Source organism: Sus scrofa, chromosome 13 (assembly GCF_000003025.6).
Source record: "Sus scrofa isolate TJ Tabasco breed Duroc chromosome 13, Sscrofa11.1, whole genome shotgun sequence".
NCBI classification, from domain to species: Eukaryota; Metazoa; Chordata; class Mammalia; order Artiodactyla; family Suidae; genus Sus; species Sus scrofa.
This window is the reverse complement of record NC_010455.5, coordinates 122,258,366-122,277,888: the sequence shown is the minus strand read 5'-3', so window position 1 is coordinate 122,277,888 and position 19,523 is coordinate 122,258,366. Positions and strand designations below refer to the sequence as shown.

The window sequence follows — 19,523 nt, the reverse complement described above, 5'->3', positions numbered from 1 at the left end:
CAAATGCTCTGCAAAGTAGGAGGCCTGACTGATCCCAAGGTGACAGATCAAATTTTAAATCCTACCAGCAACTGTTTTGAGACACTGTAATACTCTGCAAAAGTGCCAGCCATGGGCAGGCCAGTGGAAACTAAACTTGCATCCAAATCCTGCTTCAGGTTGCCTGAGTTCTTGCAGCTCTGTTTAAAGACAGCCCAAGGCCCTCTGCAGAATCCTGGCATATGCCGCCTGTGGCCAAATGCTGCACTGTCCCTATCCCCAAGGGTCGGAGGGAAGCCCCTGTACCAGGGGTCATCTCTCTCCTGCCCCTTCAGACCCTTCTCCACGGGGGCCCACTCAGGCCCCTGGTCACAAAGAAACAACCATGAGCCCAAAGACTGAAAAAAAAAGGTTTTAATAAATACAAAAATCTCCAGTAATGACTCTGCTCAGCTCAGGGGCAGCAGGAGTGAAGTGGAGGGGGGACCCTTGGTGCTGAGTGAGGATAAATTAAAAATCCCAACAAGCCAGTGACATTATGTACAGAAGGAAAGGGGTTGGGCTTCCAAGGCAGAAGCCAGAGGGCAACAAGGTAGGAGCTGGAGTGGACATGGCCTTGGTCTGCCCTGGCTACCCCTCCCCCTTGTGGAGTTGTGGTTCCCAGAGGTAGTGGGGGAGGGAGAAGAGGCAGAAAAGAGGGGCCAAAGGCACTGGGTTTCCCACAGGAGCATGCGGGGTCCTCGGCACCACTCCTTCCCCCGGCCCAGGCCCCGTCCTCTTGGTCATGTGGCCTTCCGACGGCTCCCTAGGAGCCTTCAGCATCTTTCTCCAGCTCTGGAACGGTCCTGGTCTCTGCAGCTGCTGGAGACAGAAGGGAGTGAACTCTGGAGGAGGGGAGAGGGAAAGGGTGGCACAGAGGGCATGGCAGCACATCTCTGTTCGGGTCCCAGCGAGGTCATGGTTGTTAAGCAAGTCAGCTCGCAGCAGTTGTGTGACTTCAGTCTAACTGCCTGCTTCCTCTGAGCCTCAGAAATCTCATCTGTAAACCAGTGCACTAGGTTGCTGTGAGAGGGGGGAGGATGGGATGACACATATATAGCAGCAGATGCTGTCTGGGGACAGGGCAGGTCCCCCCTCCCTTCCCTCTCCGCGTGTCCCACCGGCAGACCAGCCCAGAGCTGCCGCCCGAGCCAGAGCCCTCACTTACGCCGCTGGGGTGTGCAGTGGGAGCAGCAACGGCTTTCCTTCCCTGGGCCGCAGGACAGTGGTAGTGAACAGTCATCCCGCTCGCAGTGGGGCACCCCTGCCTGGTGCAGGACAGACCACATCCTGAGGGTCCCCAGAGCCGCTGGGGCACAAATGCCTTCAGCCTCTTGGGGGAAGCCCGCTCCCAGGGGCCTGCCCTCCCTAGGAAGCTCCCCGCCCTCAGGCCAGGCCCCCAATGCCCACCTCACATGAGCCCCCACTGCCCACTCACCCCACATCTGCAGGTGATGCAGCTCATCTCCCCAAAGGGGGGCACCGAGGGGTGCCAGCTCTGGCTCTCTGGGAACCACTGCCCTGCAAAACGGCAGCCCCGGGGGCCATCAGCCTGCATGGGGTCCCCCAGTTGGGGGTGGGACCCTGACCCTACTGTTGGAAGGGAGAGAAGGGAGGGAAGGAAGACAAGGTCAGTAGATGGGAGCTCAGTGAGGGCCCTCCAGGTCTTATTTGTCTTTGAGTCTCCATCACCCAGAGACTTAGTAGGTGGTTAATTTGGATGGATGCGTGGCCGAATGGGGCAGGTACTGGATGCCATCACAGCCCACTAACACACGCACATTCTTCCCGCCGTGTGCAGATCCTTGGCTCCAGGCTGGCACAGAACAGCACTGGATAAATGCTGAATTAGCTGAGGAGCCCCTCGTATCCACCACCACCCCCACCGAAGCATCCCCTCACCACACACCCCCTGCCCAGGACAAGGCAGCAAAGAGCCTTCTCTGCCCCAAGAGGCCTCCGCGCCCACCCCCCTCACCTGGACACTGTTTGCAGCAGTCAGTGGGGTTGACACGGACAGGCTGGGCACAGGCCAGCCGGGGACACTGCACCTTCTCACAGTGCACCTCTCCAGTGCCCCCCTGGCGGGATCCATTGCATGAGGGGTGTCAGGAAAAATGAGAAGCACATAAGCCTCCTGCTCCCCACCTCTCCTTTCCCATACCTCCAATGTCATGTGTCCGTGGGCTTTTGCTCAGAGGCCCTGGGCTGGGGCTTTATATTTCTGAGCCCAAATCCTCATTGTAGCCCCGCAAGGTAGGTGCTACCACATCTGCTTATAGGAGAGGAAAGGGAGACTCAGGGACATACTGAAAGTCCCCAGGGCTACATGGAGCTAGTCAGCTGGCAGAGCCCAGACCCAGGTCAACCCTTGCCCTTTTCCTACAGGAAGCCAACTCTCAAAGCGCAAAGGACTCCTCTCATTGTACTTTGATCCTTGAGCCCTTCTCATCAAGGCAGGGCTTTCCTCTCCTGGCAGCCTCCTCCCCAGCTCTTCAGACCCAGCTGGGTTCCAGGGCCAGAGACGATCGGACAGGGGGTGGGGGGACATACCTTGCAAGTGCAGACAGCACACTTAATTAAGCCAAATGGGGGTACGACAGGGTGCCACCGGGTGCCCGCTGCCCGCCAGCTCCGATCACCATCAAAATAGCAGCCTGGTGGGGGACAGTGCCCAGCTGCCATTAACACCGAGCTCACTGGTGAGGTCCACGGCCAAGGATTGAGCCTCAGGCCAACCCCATGCTAGTTAACCCCAGGGCCCACTGGTGAGCCACTGACATTAGTGAAGCCTATCAGGTGTCACTTGTAACCTGTGCCCCTCAGCCTCCTTCCACTCCTCTATACACTTTGCCCCTCCCCATCCCCCCCGCTCTCCTCCCCACACCCCTGGCCTCACCCAACAGCATCTCTGGATTCCATACCCCTGCACGCACACTTCCAGCTCACCCTCTCCAGGGTCCCTGTTCCTCGGCATCCCCGGCAGGTCTCTAACATCTTGTTTCTCTGTGGATCCAAAGAAACAGTGAAGGCGGAGGGTGGCCCCCTTATCTCCTCCCCAGAGGCCTCATCCCCCACAGTGGACCTTCCATTACCCTCCCCACTCCTGCAGGGCACTCACCGGGGCACACAGGGCAGCACTGGTCCGGTGCCTGCACCGGGCTGGGGCAGCCGGGTGGTGGGCATACCACAGGGTCACAAATCACTGTGCGTCTCTGCGGGGAGAGGCTGGGGGTTGACCAGGGTCCTGCCCCAGAAGCCAGGCCCCGGTATGCCGTTCCGGGGCCTCCTACCTGGCAGGTGCAGAGCGAGCAGAGCGGGTCATAGTTAGGAGCCCAGCGAGCCCCATGGGGGCGCTGCTGCCCCTCAAAGAAGCAGGAGTTGGGGTCTCGGAGCCGCCCAGGGCCACCAGGTTTGGCTGGCACTGGGGCATCCGGGCCTGGCACAGCAGGCAGCACGGCCGCAGGGGCCACCATGGCATCCGGAGCCCCAGGTACTTGCACCTCCTCAGTTCCTGCTGCGGCCAAGCGCAGGCCGCCCACCTCGCACTGGTTGGCGATGTGCACCTGCAAGGAGAGGCTGGTTGAGATGAGGGACGCCCCTCACCTCCACCAGAGGCAGCCAGCCAACCCAAGACACCCTAAGGGCCTCACACCCCAGGAGGATGCTATTAGGCACAGCAATCATCCCAGCCACCAAGGACAGGTGGTCAGCTGCCAGCTCATTAAGTACTTTGGCTTCATTCTCCCTACCAGCCAGGGAGTATGATTCTGCCTCCCCTGGGATTCAGAGAGAGAAAGTGACTAACAGGGCACAGAGGGCTTAGGCCAATTCTGGACCATCCTCCCATGCCCACACCCTGGCCCCCTGGCCCACACTGCTGGCCCACCTGCCCTCGCAGCTCCCCTTGGGGGCTCCCCTTGGTGGTGATCAGCAGGGAAGCAGTGCCCTGTGCCAGGTGCCGCAACAGCTCAGGCTCCAGATCCTTCACCACACCCTGGGCCTGCGAGCAGACAGGATAAGGCACAGGAACAAGACACTCAGGCCTGAGCCTACCATTCCCAATTTGCAGATGAGGGAACTGAGACCCGGGGAGGTTAAGGAAGGACTCTAGGATAGCAAAACCCATCAGCAATGGTGTAGAGCTCAAAATCCAGGACTCCCTGGCCCCAAGTCCATGGCAACCCACCCCACCTCAGGAGCTTGGTCCATCCCACCTACCCCCCTGAAGGTCCAGGATATTGCATATGATCCATGGGATCCCACCAGAGCAGGACACGGGAAGGAAAATGGACAATAAAGGGCTGAGTCAGATTCATACCCGGGGCTGTCTGCCTCCTGCTCTCTGCTTCCCCTGCCACAGGCCCACACAGCCTTTCATGGTCAAAAGCAGATATTCTTCAAACGGCCTCCCACCATCACGTCCTCACCTCTGGGCCATAGAATCCCTTCAGCAACCGCCGGGGCCCTGGCATCCCAGGGGGCCCGAGGAGGTGGGCAGTGATGGTGCCCTGTTCTGAGCCACCAAGCCCAGCCAGCAGCACTTCGTAGTGTAGGTGACAGTGGGTATCCAGGGAGAGCCAGGCGTGCCCGGCTGCCTGGCTCTGCACCGGGGGCAACACCAGGGCTCCTGCCAGGGGCACGGGTAGTGCTGGATCCAGACAGAGGAGAGGTGACAGATGAGAAGGCAGCCCAGAGCAGCTACTCAGCCCCACATTCCCCATCTCCCCCAACATGTGTATCTCCGCAAGCGGACAGGCATGGTCCATGGGCCCAGGGTGGAGGGAGCAGCAAGTTAAAGGCTTGCATCACAGTAATAGGGAGGGTCTCCCCGCAGGGCCACCTTATATATCCCCACCCTCTCCAGATGCCAACCTAGAGCGCAGGCACAGAGAAAGACACGCCAGGCTCTGGCCCTCCAGCACCATCCCTCATGTGTTTGAGTCATGGGTTAGTGGATGCCGACGGGCAGAGAGAGACCCCCAGAGCACTCACTGTCGTGGCGGGCGCTGTGCCCACTGTAGGGCAGGGCAGCCACGTGCCCCCGCAGCTCTCCATCTGGGAAGTCCTTGGTGGCCACGTTTAGGAACAGCTCATTCTGCAGCAGCATATGAGCCCCCCGGGCACCCAGCCCAGGGCAGACACCCACAGCCTGGGGGGCAGGGAAGAGCGAGCCTTAGCTGCAGCCTGCCAGGTCCCAGATGAACACACAGCTCGAGATTTTGCCCCCACGAAACCCAAACACACTTCCACACACTGCTAGAGAAGAACCTGGCGGGCCCAGGTTCAAGTCCCTTCTCTGCCACCTCCTACCGATGCAACCATCCTGAGGAGTTACTTAACCTCTCTGATCCTTCACTCCATCATCTATTAAACGAGCAGTGGGAGGGCCAAAAATAACAAAAGCAAGGAAACCAGTGCAGTACGTGGCACATAGAAAGGCTCGATAAATGGCAACCATTGCTCTCACATTTATTATTATACCATCTGCTGCACTGGGCTCCCTGTGTAACTCCTCCCACTTGACATGAGCTTGCTGAAGACAGGAGTCCCATCTGATTTTCTTTGTACTGCAATCCTTAGCCTGAGGCTCCCAAAAAATGCACCCAGTCTATCAATGTGTTCATGAGAGAGCCTGTCAGTGACTGAATGATGCTGAACACCCCTGCTCATCCAACACGGCTTCCCTCAGCCCCCGCGCTGTCAGCTGTGGTGCCTGGGCCCTGCAGGCCAGCTCTGCCCAAAGTACTCACTGTGTGTCCTCCCGGCTGGAATCCAGCCATGTGGCACAGGACAGTGTGCTGGTTCCTCCGCTGAGGCTTGGTCTCCAGCGTCACGGCCACCACCTCACTGCTCGTGCCAACTACCTGTACCTGGTGGGCAGGGCCAGGGAGGGCAAATTGGAGTAGCAAAGAAGGCCTGGGCCCCTGAACCATTGCAGGGCAAAGCCCTACACCCCCTGCTGCCCTCCCACCTCCTGCATTCCCTGACTCTTACTTGGTAGATAAGGGAGCCGTTTCCTAGCAGTGTAAGGCTGGCTGAGCCGGCTGCACCCGTCTGAACTGGGATTAGGGCATCGGCCCCACAAAGGACACTTTGCAGGACTACAGAGGGCAAGACAGGTAGAGGCAGGGTTGCCCCACGACCATGCACACCCCCAGCCCCCAGGATCCCTCCAATACCCACCCTGGCCCCTCCTCTAGAACTTCTCTGTGCCTCTCAGTTGTGCATGCCCAAGGTGCCAGGCTTCAGCCTGCCTCACCATCACAGCTCTGCCTGGCAGCAATGTGTCCACTGATGCGCAGCCCTGGCCCACTTGCCCTCTCCAGGGCCATCTGCAGCTCCCCCAGCACCAGCCAGTCCATCTCCTGGGCTGTCAGGTTGGGCAGCACTTCAGCAAAGCCCAGCTCCTGGGGGCAGAGCAGGATATGGTGGGCACAGCAAGAGGCCAGGAGCGGGTGGCAGCAAGAGTGAGACCCTCACTCACCTGTGCCGAGGCGTTGGCCTGGAGCTCTCTCAATACCTTCCCCTGGTGGAGAATCTGGAGCCGCAAGGGAACCTGGGCTGCTCCTACAATGGCCGCACATGTGGACTGTGCACCTCTGAGAGGCAGGTGTTCTCCCCAGCCTCCTCACACGCACGCCCTCATCCTGCCTACCTCCACTTCTGGATTCCAGCAGCCCACGGAAGAGCAGCAAAAAATGCAAGGAGTCCTCTGTGTCACTGAGAGTGAGTAGGGCAATGCCCCCTATGCCCTGCTGTGGGGGGCCTTCCAGGGTCAGGATGGCGCTGAAGGTCTCTGAGGGAGGAAGAACCATGGGAGCCCACCAGAAATTTCCCTCCTCAGCACCCCTCCCATTCCTGGGGGAGAAGACTCCCAACTTCACTTCCGGGGCCTGTTTGCTCCCCTCACCTGCAGCCAGGGCCCGGTGCCGGATGAGAGGCCCCCAGACCTCCCCTGAAGGGTGAGTGGGTGTCACGAGTGCCACATGCAGCTGTTCTGCCCTAAGGAGCCGCAGAGATGACCGAGGCACTGCCCGCCACACCCCACAGACCTGGAGCAGAGAGGCAAAAAGGCCCTACTCAGACCGTATGCAGGACAGGTCTACTGAGAGGTCCACCTCTGGTGAGGAAAGAATATGGGAAGATGCCCCCAGGCCCTCCTAGGAAGTTTAAGAAGGGGACCCTGGAGCCAGATGCCAGGGTCCAAATCCTGGCTCTACCACTTACTAGCTGTGTGACCATCAGCAAGTTACATTCTGCTATTGAGCCTCAGTTCCCTCATCTGTAAAATGGGCATCATAACATCAGTGCCTTTCTCGTACTGGGCTTTTGGGGGGACCCAAGGAGGCAATGCAGTCTATGCTCTCAGCACAGTGCCCAGACTGGATAAGCACTTATTAACGGCATCATCTCACCAAGCCATCTTGAGTAGGGGATGCAGGGTGTTCAAACAGGATGCCGCCAGTGGAGTCTGAGAAGCGGATTCGGGTAGGGCGGTCCAGCCTGGTAATGAGGGTCTTGTGAGAAAGACTCTGAGCCTGGGCCAGAAGCAGCCCCTTCAGCCTCTCCCAATTCTGCTTCCCTGGCCCCCAGCTGACCCCTCCCCGCCCCCTTCCCTTTTCTCACCGCCGGTAGGAGATGGAGAACCTCAGATTAGAGCGCAGCAGCGACACTCGGGCCCGGGCCGCGGCTTGCGAACTTGGCCCCGTCAGCAGCGCCACGAAGTCTGCGAGGAAAGAAGGAAGATATCCCTAGTATCGCCACGCGCTGCTTTCGACCGGCCCCAACCAAGATCCCAGTCCCTGCCAGCCCCTGCCTACCCGTGTGGCCGTCTCCACGCGCCCGATCCTCAGCGCCCGGCTCCCCGCGGTCGCTGTAGCTTCGGTGCTCTGGGTCCCGCGGATACTCGAAGGCCAGGCCCGGCGCCTGCTTTTCCAGACCGCTGCGCTCTGCTCGGGGTGGGGGGTGGGGGGGTTGGGAAACGGGAGCTTCAGCTGGGCACTGGGAGGGACACTTGGCTGCGCTCCGACAGCCCCTTCCGCGTGGCCCAGGTCCAAGCATCGCAACCCTGCTGCCCTCCCCTCACCACGGAGCAGGTCTTACCCGGGGGGCAGGTCTGACAGCAGTGTCCAGGCAGCTGGCGGGGCTGTCCGCAAGCCAGGGTTGGGCACTCAGGTTTAATGTTCTTGCAGCTGACTCTCGCCGCGCCCCTCGCGCGACGACCCCATTGAGGCTGCTAACAGAAAATGGGAAAAGAGTGAGGGCAATATGTCAGCTGGTGAGACTCAAAGGTGAGCCAGGAAGAGGCATGGTCCCAGGGCAAGATCGCCCCAAGGAATCAGACTGCTCTGCTACTTACAGGCTGCTGACTCTAGACAAGTTACTTAACTTCCCTGGGCTTCAGGGTCCCTATCTGGAAAATGGGAGTAACGATGGTATTTATCTAGCATGGCTGTACTAGGAGTTAAGTGAGAAGAGAAAGGGAGCTGGCAAAGAGCCTGACACACAGTGGACGATCAATAATAGGCAACACCTGAGACTTGAAGGAGGCGCTTGCTACCCTCTTCCTCTGCCAGAAAAATATTCTAAATATCTGCAGACTGGCTTCTTCAGCAGCTCCAAGTCCACTCCGACAGCCCAAGACCCCAGCGCTCCCCCAACCCGTGAGGGCCCTGGCCACGGTCACTGGGTCCACTCACCGCCTCGCAGGCGCACAGCACGCAGCGCATCACCCCGAAGGGCTCCCCCAGGTCCGGGTGCCACGTCTCGTCCAAGGCATAGACCTTCCCGCCGAAGGAGCAGCCTGCGGGGACGGGCTTGGCTGGCAGCCGCTGTCCCGCTCCTACCGCGTGCCCGCCCCGGGCGCTGCGGGCCGGGCCCTGGAGCCTCGGGCACCACGCGCCTCGCGGCCCCCGCCCACCCCTCCGGGCCGCCAGCCGCGCCGAGCCACCTGCGCCCGGCGCCCCCTCCGGGCGGCCGCGGACTTGCCCCGAGCCGGACTCCCAGACCGTGCCTCCCCCGGGGCGCCCACCTACCTGCTGCTCCCCGAATAGGCAGCGGCTCCTTCTCGGGCCGGATGGGCAGCGCAAGGGACTCGGGGCCGGCGCCGCGGGCCAGCCGGGAGCCGAGCAGCAGCAACCCGAGGAGCAGCAGCGGGGCCGGCGGGGCCAGGAGGCTCGGCATGACGCGAACGGGACAGCTGAGGAGGCGGGAGGGAGGAGGGGGCAGGAGAGGGAGGAGGGAGACGGGAGGAGGGCCGGGTCGGGGGCGGTACGGCGGGAGGGGGCCGGGGCCAGGGCCCGAGCAGTGCGGCGAGGGGCTCGTCGAGCGGCCGCGGAGTCGGCGCCGGGCCGGGCGGGGCAGGAGGAGCGGCCGGGAGGAGCGCGGGCGTGCGGGCGCTGACCCGGGCCGTACGCGACTCTAGTGCCCCGGGCGCCGGCTCTGGCCCGTTTTATGCCCCGCGCCCGGCGCCCCGGCCGGGGGCCTCCTCCTCAGCAAACGGGGCGGCGGCGGCGGCTCGGCGAGGGGCCGGGCTGAGCCCGGGGGGTCCGGCCCAGCAACAGCGGCCCGGATCGCGAGTGGGGGAGGGGAGGGAGGGGCTGGGACCGGGCAGGGGAGGAGGGAGGGGCTGTAGGGGAAGGGGGAGCGGAGGGGGGAGGGGGAGCGGAGGGGGATGGGAGGGGAGGGACCAGGGGGCGCGAAGAGGGGAGGAGAGGCGGGTCTGCACCCCCCTTCGCTGCCGGCGGCCACAGGGCGGCTGGACCAGGAGGTGCGTGTCCGGCCCAGGATGGGAGTCCCAGGCCAGGGAGGGGCAGAGACTGGGCCTGAGGCCTGGGCCGGCCACTGAGCTAGGACTTAGTTCCTGCTGGAAGGATGAAGAATTGTCTTTAAGGATGACAACGTGCAGGAAAGGCCTGTCAACTCATCTTACCCTGCCTCTGGGCCCACAACACCTCTCAAACCCACACCACCCTCCCTGCCCAGCCCATGTCCCTATCTCTTCTCTGACATCTTTTCTGTTGCACTGTTCCCCAGGATGGGGACTTAGCCAGAAACAGACTGTGTCCCCTTTCTGTCTGGTGACAGTGTTTCTCTCCCTCCTGTTACCTGTGCCCAAGCCCACCCAACCATCACTGTCTCCAGCCTGACATGCTCTCTCAGTCTCTTTCATCACCCAGGGGACCCTCTGGCTCTCCACCCCACCCACAACCTCTATTGTCTTGGTTTTCTGATCATGACAGCCTCCCAGCCCCCTCCTACCCCCACACTCCCACCGCCCTCCCAACCATCCCAGCACCCTCCTTCCTAATCTTGGGAGGCATCTCGTCTGGCTGAACTGGAGAATTCCGGGATCTAGGCCATACTCCTTAGCAGACAGCCCCATCCTTGGGAGGAGGAGCAGGAGACAGCCTAAGGAAGAACGGGGAGGGGGCATGAGAACAAGGTCAGGCCAGGAGGCCCCCGAGGACAGACTATGGGGAGATTGGGACGGAGGGGAAAGCAAAGGAACTAGAGCCAGGGCCAAAGGAAGAGGGGGGCCAGTGGGAGGTATTTGCGGGGGAGGCTCAGCAGCTGTCTTTCCTAAGACAGGGACACATGGGCCTGGTTATTCCTCTTGTCACATGTGGAGTGGTAGGAGATGGAAGAGGGAGAAAGGGCAGGCAAAGGAGGGCACCAGCACAGAGATAAGCAGGCTTAGCCGTTGGAGCCACTGAGCTCCAGCAGAGGGGCACCTGAGCCCAGCTTAATCCAGCCCACAAACCCCTCACCTTGACATCCTCTCAGACCGTCCAAACTCCTCCTGATAACACTGACCCCTGACAGGGTCTTCTCTAATACAGGCAATACCACATTCCCACTTATAATGGAGGAATAAGATGTGACCCCCCCCCCAGGAGAGTTATCAGAGAGAAAAGCAGGAATGCTAGAGCCCTACTAGATTTTAACAGCAGGTGTGGTGTCCAGGGAAAAGAAATTTGGACAGCAAGGAACTGAAAGACCCACCAGTCTAAAACCAGACCTCTGTGCCTCTTCCTCAGGGACAAAAATGTCCTGCCAGATTCCTCCTGGAAAAAAAAAACCTGTTTCCCTTCCATCTCCTCCTCCAGCCAGGTCCCAGATTTCCCATCTCCTAGGAAAAGACAGACCCCCCTTTTCAAATCCTCCATGTGCTGTGCGTGGGTGGAGGAGCTGGGCTCTGCTGGTGGACCATGGTCCAGGAGGGGGCTCCAAGTCCTGCGCTGGTGGGAGGAGAAGGCGTCACTTCCGGGGGCCATCGCCAGTGTCTGGTGCTCCCTGCTCTGATTGGGCAGAAGTGGCCTGGGCAAGCGTGTGACCCTACTGCCCTGGAGGGGCTGTGCCCCAACGCCACCTGTCTTCCTACCCATCCGCTCCCGAGAGGGCTGCCCACTCTGCACCTGAGTCCTGGAGCCCTTCTCCACCCGGTGAGTGGCAAGCAAGATTTGGAGTTAAGCGAGAGTAGGAAGGACAGGAGAGAGGAATTGGGCTCTCTGCTGGGGGAGGGGCAGGCAAACTGGAACCTACATGCACTGACCTTTGTCGAGAAGCGTGTAGCCTTCCCAGAATGGGAGGAGCAGGCCAGAGCAGGGTAGGGGGTGGGGTGCTGGTTCTGAGGGAGTGATCACAGACTTGGTGACCACAGACTTGCTGTAGCACAGTCCTGGCTGGCCCAAAGGAAAGGGGACATGGGCCCAGGGAGGAAATAAGAAAGGAGGTACCTTTCGCGCCTAAGGAACACAGCCCCAAGCTGCACACAGCCTCTATCCCTATTCTCACCCAGTCACGCCTAGGTAGCTTATGGGGTTCAGAATCCTGGGGGCTGGGGAAGCTGGGCCAGGCAAGCCAGGAGAGGGTAATGAGAGGAGGGCTCCTGCATGTTGACAGACCTACAGGAAATCCCAATATTGAATCAGGTGCAGCCCTCTTTGCACAACTTGTGAAAGGAGGAGGAAGCCATGTGGGGGGTCTTGCAAAGGAACCGGAAGGGGTCTGCGGAGGGGGCAGGGAGGAAGGTGGGGGCTATAAGAGATATGTGGGTGTCTAAGGTGGGGTAAGCCCTGTGAGGCGGACATCACCTCACCCAGCAAGTGCTCATTCCTGGGCAACCGGCTTCAGGAAGGAAGTTCCAGGACTGTTGGCCCATCCCTTCACCTTGGATAACTATTTCAGACCTTAGAGTGTGAAGAAAAATTCCAAGAGGCTTTATGTGTTGGGGTAAAGAGAAAAAGAAAGAAATTTCTCCCTGCACCACCTTCTCCTAATCTCAAGGTTGAGATCTTTTAATCACTGACCTCCAGTAATCCAGTTTGTTTTGTTTTGGCTTGTCATAGTTTGTCATCGTTGTCATCATGCAGTGGCTTGATATGAGATCTCAGTTCCCAGACCAGAGATTGAACCTAACCCTGGTCTGGGAACTGAATCCTAATCACTAGACCACCAGGGAACTCCCTTTTTTGTTTAAGTCCAGTTTTACTTTTTGCAATTCCCCACCTCAATCCCACTACCCAAGCTACCCCTGAGCACATTGTGCGTGTTTGCTAGGTCCCCACCCTGGCCCTTTATGCCATTTCTATATCGTGTTTCCAGTCTCCATGCTTGTGCCACAGTATTTCCATTCTCTACCCCCATCCGAGATTTTTCTCCAACCAGATAACAGGGGTTGCTCAGGCCAATTAAGATGTGTGTGTACATATCCTGTCCCATTCCCCCCCCCCCGCCCCCACTCTCAGTAGGTGGCAGGGGCACCAGACTTCCCTCAATTATATTGAGGAACCCTGACAGACCAGAGACACCATACACTACAATCACAAGAAGACAGGGGAGCAGTCTGAGCTTTAGCAGTTCTAGGCTGGTCAGCATCTCACACCCCCAGCACCTGTTCCCCCATCCAGGCAGAGTCTTTTCCTTGAATCTAGATTAAATGTTCCTTATTCCTGTCACTTGCAGGATAGATTCTACACCCTCTTCCTCACCCCACTTGTGCTCCACCCACTCTGCCCAGAAGTACAAGAGCCCAAGCCGCCTCCATGGCCCCAGGAAGGATTCAGGGGAAAGGCCCCATACAGGGAGCCATTCCAACAAGACAGCCTGGCCAGAATGGAGCTGACTGGTAAGAGGAGTTCCCTTCATGGCTCAGTGGTTAACAAATCTGACTAGCATCCATGAGGACGCAGGTTCGATCCCTGGCCTCCCTCAGTGGGTTAAGGATCCAGTGTTGCTCTGAGCTGTGGTGTAGGTCGCAGACGTGACTTGGATCCTGCATTGCTGTGGCTCTGGAATAAGCCAGCAGCTGCAGCTCCGATTAGACCCCTAGCCTGGGAACCTCCATAGGCCTCCAAACACCCTTGAGAGGCTTAGGGCCAAATGGGAAGTTGGTCAAGGGGGAAGAGAAAGGAGATGTGCTGCAGTGGGTGGAGTGGGGGTGGGGGTGCGAGGACACCCAATCTCCCAGGGATAGGGCCTTTGAGTGGGAGGTTCCCTGGATTTCAGGTCTGGGTCCTAAAGGGGAATTCCTGGACCACCGCCCAACAAATGATTTCTTCCTTATCCACCCCTTTCAACCTCACCTCCTCATCTAAGAATTGCTCCTCGTGGTCATGCTTCTCCTAACTCCAAGACTAACTCTGTCCAGCCCGGCTCCTCCTGCCTGTGACCCCCGACTCCTAAATAAACTGCTTCGTGACTCCCATGTCCTTCACGGCAGACTGGTGAGAATCCCCGAGCACTCTCCCCTCTATCCACCTAACCGGTGAGATACCCTCCCTCCCATCACTTCCTCTCACTCCCTGATTCAGTTTCTACTCTTCCAATATCGTCTTGGGTAAGATCACCACCTCCCGATCATGACCTCTTGACAAGGATTATGGCTGGCAATCAAACCCTCTTTTGAAAGCTCCAGTCTGGCCATATTACTCATGGGAGCCTATCCTGGTCATTGGGCCACCATACCCTCCTTTCCTTCAGCACCCTCTCCACCACCTTCCCGCCAATCTTTTTCAACAGAGCCAGTGCCCAGACATTAACCCTTTGTCCACACCTGTCCTGCTGCCTGCTGTGGACTTCACCTTGGGAGAATGGAAAACCCAGACGGTAAGAAAGCCATCTTTTCCTTTGGTCTCCCTAATCCCATCTTCATCTATTTCCTACTGCTTCCCATAGATTCTTCAACATTCCTGAGCTCCCTAAAAAGATCTCACCTTCAGCTTGGCCACCCTAACCCAATCTACATTCTGCTATGGGGATATCCTCTGGACAAGATAATGGTTTGTGGTCCAGTATGTTAAACAGAGTCAAAGCTGACCACGATGAACAGCTGGATAGAAGTCTCTCATGGCTATCCCTTTGATCTATTTCCATTCAGTCTTAAGTCAGCATGAAGAAGCAAGACTGATTTGTCATCCTCAGATGACACAAAACTGGGAAGCACAGCCAAAATAACAAAAAGTAGAATTAAGGAGCAAATTGCTAAAAAGCTAGGTCAAAAACAGGTGAAATTTAACAGAGATGTATGTAAAATTCTACATGTGTAAAGTAATTGAATAAAGTCTTATTTCACTTTCAGGCCATAGTGCCACTGCTTCCCTTGTATAAACTTCTAGCCCTAGTACTTACTATGAAAAAGATCTGGGAGGGCTGGATTGACGCCACACTTAGCCTTATAACATTACTGAAGCAGCTGCCTTAGAAACTAGGAATTCTAGGAGTTCTTGTTGTGGCTCAATGGTTTACGAATCCAACTAGGAACCATGAGCTTGCAGGTTCCATCCGTGGCCTGGCTCAGTGGGTTAAGGATCCAGCATTTCTGTGGCTCTGGTGTAGACCGGCAGCAACAGCTCCAATTAGACCGTAGCCTGAGAACCTCCATATGCCGCGGGTGCAGCCCTAGAAAAGACCAAAAAAAAAAAAAAAAAAAAGCAACTAGGGATTCTAGGTAGGTTTTGTTTGTTTGCTTGCTTGCTTTTTAGGGTCTGGCCTGGGACATATAGAACTTCCCAGGCTAGGGGTCAAATCAGAATTACAGCTGCCGGCCTACACCACAACCATAGCCACGCCAGATCCAAGCCGAGTCTTCGACCTACACTACAGCTCACAGCAACGCCGGATCCTTAACCCACTGAGTGAGGTCAGGGATCAAACCCACATCCTAGATTTAGAAGATTAACGTCCACATTGTAGAAATATTCCTTAAAAACTCTGTTCCAAGTGGACTGCACTTGAACTACTGCACTGAGTACTAGCCACACTCTTTTAGACATGTGCTAATTTTTTTCAGAGGGACTATATTAAACTAGCATGTTCCCAAAAGGAGGAAGCAACCTGAACCATAAGAGGTTAGAAAATTTGTTATGTGAGGACTGGTTTTAAAAAATAATAAAGCTTGTGTGATTAGCTTAGAGAAGAGTGGCAGTCTTGTGCCACTCAGACAAAGTGCTTTAGTCTGAGACGCAGGAAACCTACTGGGAGGGAGCATTTCTTACAAAGTCAGCTCTTCTACCCTCAAGATCCCTAGAATTCCCTCCCTTCCCTCAGGTCTTCTGGAAGGAAGGAAGGAAGGGCAATTGTTAGGGATCCCTTGTAGTGCCAACTCTGCCATTTATCAGTAAGCCCCTTCCTTTCGTCTTCATAATCTTTATGATGGTCTCATCTTTTATTTTATTTTATTTTATTTTATTTTATTTTATTTTTTTGTCTTTTTGCCTTTTCTAGGGCTATTCCTGCAGCATATGGAGGTTCCCAGGCTAGGGGTCTAATCAGAACTGTAGCCGCCGGCCTGCGCCAGAGCCACAGCAACTTGGGATCCGAGCTGTATCTGCGACCTACACCACAGCTCACAGCAACACCAGATCCCTAACCCACTGAGCAAGGCCAGGGATCAAACCCACAACCTCATGGTTCCTAGTCAGATTCATTAACCACTGAGCCACGATGGGAACTCCCACTCATCTTTTAAATTTTTAAAAAATCATATGATCCTAAGATTTTGTGGCAGAAAGAGTAGATGTACAGCACTAGAACCAAGAGGTAATAACTGTGATAGAGTAGATTTCACCATAATGTAAGGAAAAACAGGAGCTTTTCTGACTGAAATCAAGTGTAAGACCAGGCTGGGTTACCAGACACTGGAGTTATTGGAGTGGAGGCCGATGACCAATTGTCGGGAGACTGTGAAGGAATTCCTGTGCTGGGTGGGACCCAGGTCCTGTCCAGTTCTCAGCTCCTATGATTCATTCTGCTGGCTACTCCTCCAGGCTCCCCACCCGCTACCAGCATAGCCTTTGAAGCTGTCTGCCTCTTCCTTCCATCTCTTTCCCAGGAGCAGACAAAGGCACAGGATGTCCTGGGAGCCACAACCCTTCTGCTGGAGGCAGTGATGACAGCACGGGGACAAGTGGGACCCCCTTGCCTCTCATCCCTGCTGGTGCAGCTTTCTGGACAGGTTCGCCTCCTCCTCGGGGCCCTGCAGGACCTCCTTGGAATGCAGGTAAGTCCCCAGTCAAGGAACTAGAGAAGCTGTCCTTTGCTGACTCGGTCTCCTCAGAAGACCTGAGAGAAGAAAGGGGAACTCTAGAAATCTTAGGGTGGAAGAGATGACCTGCCAAGAAGCGCTTCCTCCCAGTCACAAAGCCCGGGTGCTGGTACCTTATCTTTCCCACATAGACCGGGAGGCATGATTTCTGGCCCAGGTATCTGGCCTCAGGCCCATCCTCTGCCCTCAGCTTCCTCCACAGGGAAGGACCACAGCTCACAAGGATCCCAGTGCCATCTTCCTGAACTTCCAACAACTGCTCCGAGGAAAGGTGCGTTTCCTGCTCCTTGTAGTGGGGCCCTCCCTCTGTGCCAAGAGGGCCCCACCCGCCATAGCTGTCCCGAGCAGCACCTCTCCATTCCACACACTGAACAAGCTCCCAAACAGGACCTCTGGATTGTTGGAGACAAACTCCAGTATCTCAGCCAGAACTACTGGCTCTGGATTTCTCAAGAGGCTGCAGGCATTCAGAGCCAAGATTCCTGGTCTGCTGAACCAAACCTCCAGGTCCCTAGACCAAATCCCTGGACACCAGAATGGGACACACGGACCCTTGAGTGGAATTCATGGACTCTTTCCTGGACCCCAACCCGGGGCCCTCGGAGCTCCAGACATTCCTCCAGCAACTTCAGGCATGGGCTCCCGGCCAACCTACCTCCAGCCTGGAGAGTCTCCTTCCCCAGCTCACCCTTCTCCTGGACGATACACTCTCTTCTCTCCTTCACCCACCTCGCCCTCCCCCACAGTCCAGCTCCAGCCTCTGCTTCCTGACCCCTCTGCGATCACACCCAACTCTACCAGTCCTCTTCTATTTGCAGCTCACCCTCATTTCCAGAACCTGTCTCAGGAAGAGTAAGGTGCTCAGACCCTGCCAACTTCAGCATCGCCTCCCACGTACAATCTCCTTACTTGGAGGAGAGGCCCTGGGAAATAACTGCAGCTATACAGGCATACCTCGTTTTTATTGCGCTTCATTTTATTGTGCTTCGCAGATACTGGATTTTTTTTTTTTTTTTTTTTTACAAATTGAAGGTTTATGGCAACCCTGCCTGCATTGTCAGATGATGATTAGCATTTTTTAGCAATAAAGTATTTTTTAATGAAGGTATATACGTTGCTTTTTTAGACATAATGCTATAGCACACTTCAGAGATCACAGTATCATGTAAACATAACTTTCATACGCACTGGGAAACCAAAAAAATTTGTATGACTTGCTTTATTGTCACAGTCCCTTGATTGCAGTGGTCTGGAACCGAACCCACATCTCTGAGGTATGCCTGTACCAGATTTCCTGCTTTTACCTGAAACCCAAAGCCCTGGTGAAGGGCGACAGGCAGGACAAAAAATTTTAGTTTTGTAGTCATAAAACTACAAAACTTCAAAACATTTCTAAGCCATTAATTCATTAGAGCAGTTAGTTATCACTGTTCTATTTTCTGCACAAATTTACAATTTACTAATTCTCTAGATGCTCCTTTTCATATGCTAATTCTGCAAAGGCCTGAACTGGCCTGGCTTCTAAACAGAGGTAGAGACCAAGTTTATGTCAGAGAAAAAAGAGCTTTGGTTTTCTGCTCAGAACTAAGGTTAGTTTCTTTAACTCCTTTACTGTTACTCTTCATTTTTTTTCTTTTTTCTTTTGGTCTTTTTGCCTTTTCTCCATATGCCTTTGCCTCGGCATATGGAAGTTTCCAGGCTAGGGGTCTAATCGGAGCTGAAGCCACCGGCCTGCGTCAGAGCCACAGCAACATGGGATCTGAGCCCTGTCTGCAACCTACATCACAGTTCATGGCAACACCAGATCCTTAACCCACTGAGCAAGGCCAGGAACCGAACCTGCAACCTCATGGTTCCTAGTCAGATTCGTTAACCAGTGCACCACGATGGGAACCCCTACTATTATTCTTAAAGGGGCTCTGATCTCCTTTTCTGAGGTGATCCTTACTCTTGAGAAATAAATGAGAAATTGTCAAAAAGAGCAATCCCACAATAGACAAAACAGAGCCTGTATAAATAAAGAATAAGTAAGACCACCCAAAAGCTACCTGAAAAGCAAGTGGAAAATGTTCTTGGGATAACAGATCCCCCTTCCCTGAAAAAAGCTAACAGGAAGGCTTGGACAGCCTCACACTTCAGGTAAGGCTGTGCAGATGGGTCCATCAAGACAAGACCTAGATGTGACAGCTGAGCAAACAGCCAGTGCTTGAGCAGCTCAGCAGGAAGCTTCACCAGGCACGGGTTCCTGCCTCCCTCCTGTGGAGGTCAGGGGGAAGTGCAGGAAGTGGCAAGAGTCAGTCTCCTAGGGCTCACACAGCAGGAGAGCCAAGTACAAGTTGAAGGCTCATCTCCCAATTCCCAGAAGTGGACAGTATCTAAAATGCAACCCTGTGCAACCACCATAAACTCTGCCAAGGGATCTCTAGAAAAGAAGCCAGGCTTATGGGACTTTGCAAATAAATGCCACCTTGGTGTTTAGGAAGAGGATATTTATGCTGCCCCAAACAAAAATTCCATCGCAAAGGTCAATGCCACCTCCAGAGACTCCTGAAGGAAAACCAATGGAAGCTTTTTCTTTCCCACCTCAACCCCTCAAAGGAGAAGAAAAGCTACCATGTAGGCAGAGGACCAGAAACCTAGGGTTCCAAACACTGCCACAAATCCCCCAGGATCTTTTTCCTTTCCTTTTTTTTTTTTTTTTTTTTTAGGGCTTCACACATGTCATACAGAGATTCCCAGGCCAGGGATCCAATCCCAGCTGTAGCTGCCAACCTACACCACAGCCACAGCAACGCAGGACCCAAGCCATGTCTGCAACATACGCCACAGCTCACGGCAATGCTGGATCTTCAACTCACTGAGCAAGGCCAGGGATCAAACCCACAACCTTATGGTTCCCAGTCAGATTTGTTTCCACTGTGACACAACGGGAACTCCCCCAGGATCATTAAAGGCA

The 19,523-nt window shown here is 55.9% G+C and overlaps 2 protein-coding genes across 19 annotated transcripts; one reads left to right on the top strand and one right to left on the bottom strand.

Moving 5' to 3' along the window:
* Positions 376–11,257, bottom strand: CHRD (chordin). 16 transcript variants are annotated; one of them, XM_021069960.1, is made up of 23 exons: positions 9,057–11,257; positions 8,721–8,824; positions 8,125–8,254; positions 7,842–7,970; positions 7,648–7,747; positions 7,437–7,524; positions 6,932–7,073; positions 6,677–6,817; positions 6,506–6,588; positions 6,281–6,428; positions 6,016–6,122; positions 5,772–5,891; positions 5,014–5,170; positions 4,449–4,669; positions 3,908–4,021; positions 3,312–3,584; positions 3,140–3,233; positions 2,968–3,024; positions 2,572–2,675; positions 1,997–2,099; positions 1,457–1,611; positions 1,187–1,327; positions 376–837 (listed from the first exon to the last, which is right to left on the bottom strand). In XM_021069960.1, exons 1-23 carry the CDS (start codon positions 9,202–9,204, stop codon positions 610–612), a joined length of 3,087 nt encoding a protein of 1,028 aa, XP_020925619.1. In that variant the 5' UTR covers positions 9,205–11,257; the 3' UTR covers positions 376–609. The 16 variants fall into 16 exon arrangements, with proteins under 16 accessions (XP_020925619.1, XP_020925625.1, XP_003358779.2 ...); XM_021069966.1 differs by having other exon boundaries at positions 1,187–1,286; positions 8,125–8,257; positions 9,057–10,828; XM_003358731.4 differs by having other exon boundaries at positions 376–840; positions 1,187–1,286; positions 9,057–9,897.
* THPO (thrombopoietin) lies at positions 10,029–18,235 on the top strand. Of its 3 annotated transcripts, XM_021069969.1 has the most exons (7): positions 10,472–11,465; positions 12,988–13,150; positions 13,621–13,748; positions 14,044–14,130; positions 16,355–16,522; positions 16,758–16,838; positions 16,955–17,338. In XM_021069969.1, exons 1-7 carry the CDS (start codon positions 11,232–11,234, stop codon positions 17,336–17,338), a joined length of 1,245 nt encoding a protein of 414 aa, XP_020925628.1. In that variant the 5' UTR covers positions 10,472–11,231. The 3 variants fall into 3 exon arrangements, with proteins under 3 accessions (XP_005670107.1, XP_020925628.1, XP_003483330.2); XM_005670050.3 differs by having other exon boundaries at positions 10,029–11,465; positions 16,770–18,235; XM_003483282.4 differs by having other exon boundaries at positions 16,758–18,233.

What these genes read in the sequence shown, in the direction of transcription:
- CHRD (XM_021069953.1), bottom strand. Translation starts at nt 9,204, where the DNA reads ATGCCGAGCCTCCTGGCCCCGCCGGCCCCGCTGCTGCTCCTCGGGTTG. An exon ending in TGCTGTGCGCCTGCGAGGCG is followed by an intron (nt 8,258 to 8,720) that starts GTGAGTGGACCC and finishes ATTTTCTGTTAG; the next exon opens with CAGCCTCAATGGGGTCGTCG. An exon ending in CTGTCAGACCTGCCCCCCGG is followed by an intron (nt 7,971 to 8,124) that starts GTAAGACCTGCT and finishes CACCCCGAGCAG; the next exon opens with AGCGCAGCGGTCTGGAAAAG.
- THPO (XM_003483282.4), top strand. Translation starts at nt 11,232, where the DNA reads ATGGTCCAGGAGGGGGCTCCAAGTCCTGCGCTGGTGGGAGGAGAAGGC. An exon ending in CTGGAGCCCTTCTCCACCCG is followed by an intron (nt 11,466 to 12,987) that starts GTGAGTGGCAAG and finishes TGTCACTTGCAG; the next exon opens with GATAGATTCTACACCCTCTT. An exon ending in ATGTCCTTCACGGCAGACTG is followed by an intron (nt 13,749 to 14,043) that starts GTGAGAATCCCC and finishes CTTTTTCAACAG; the next exon opens with AGCCAGTGCCCAGACATTAA.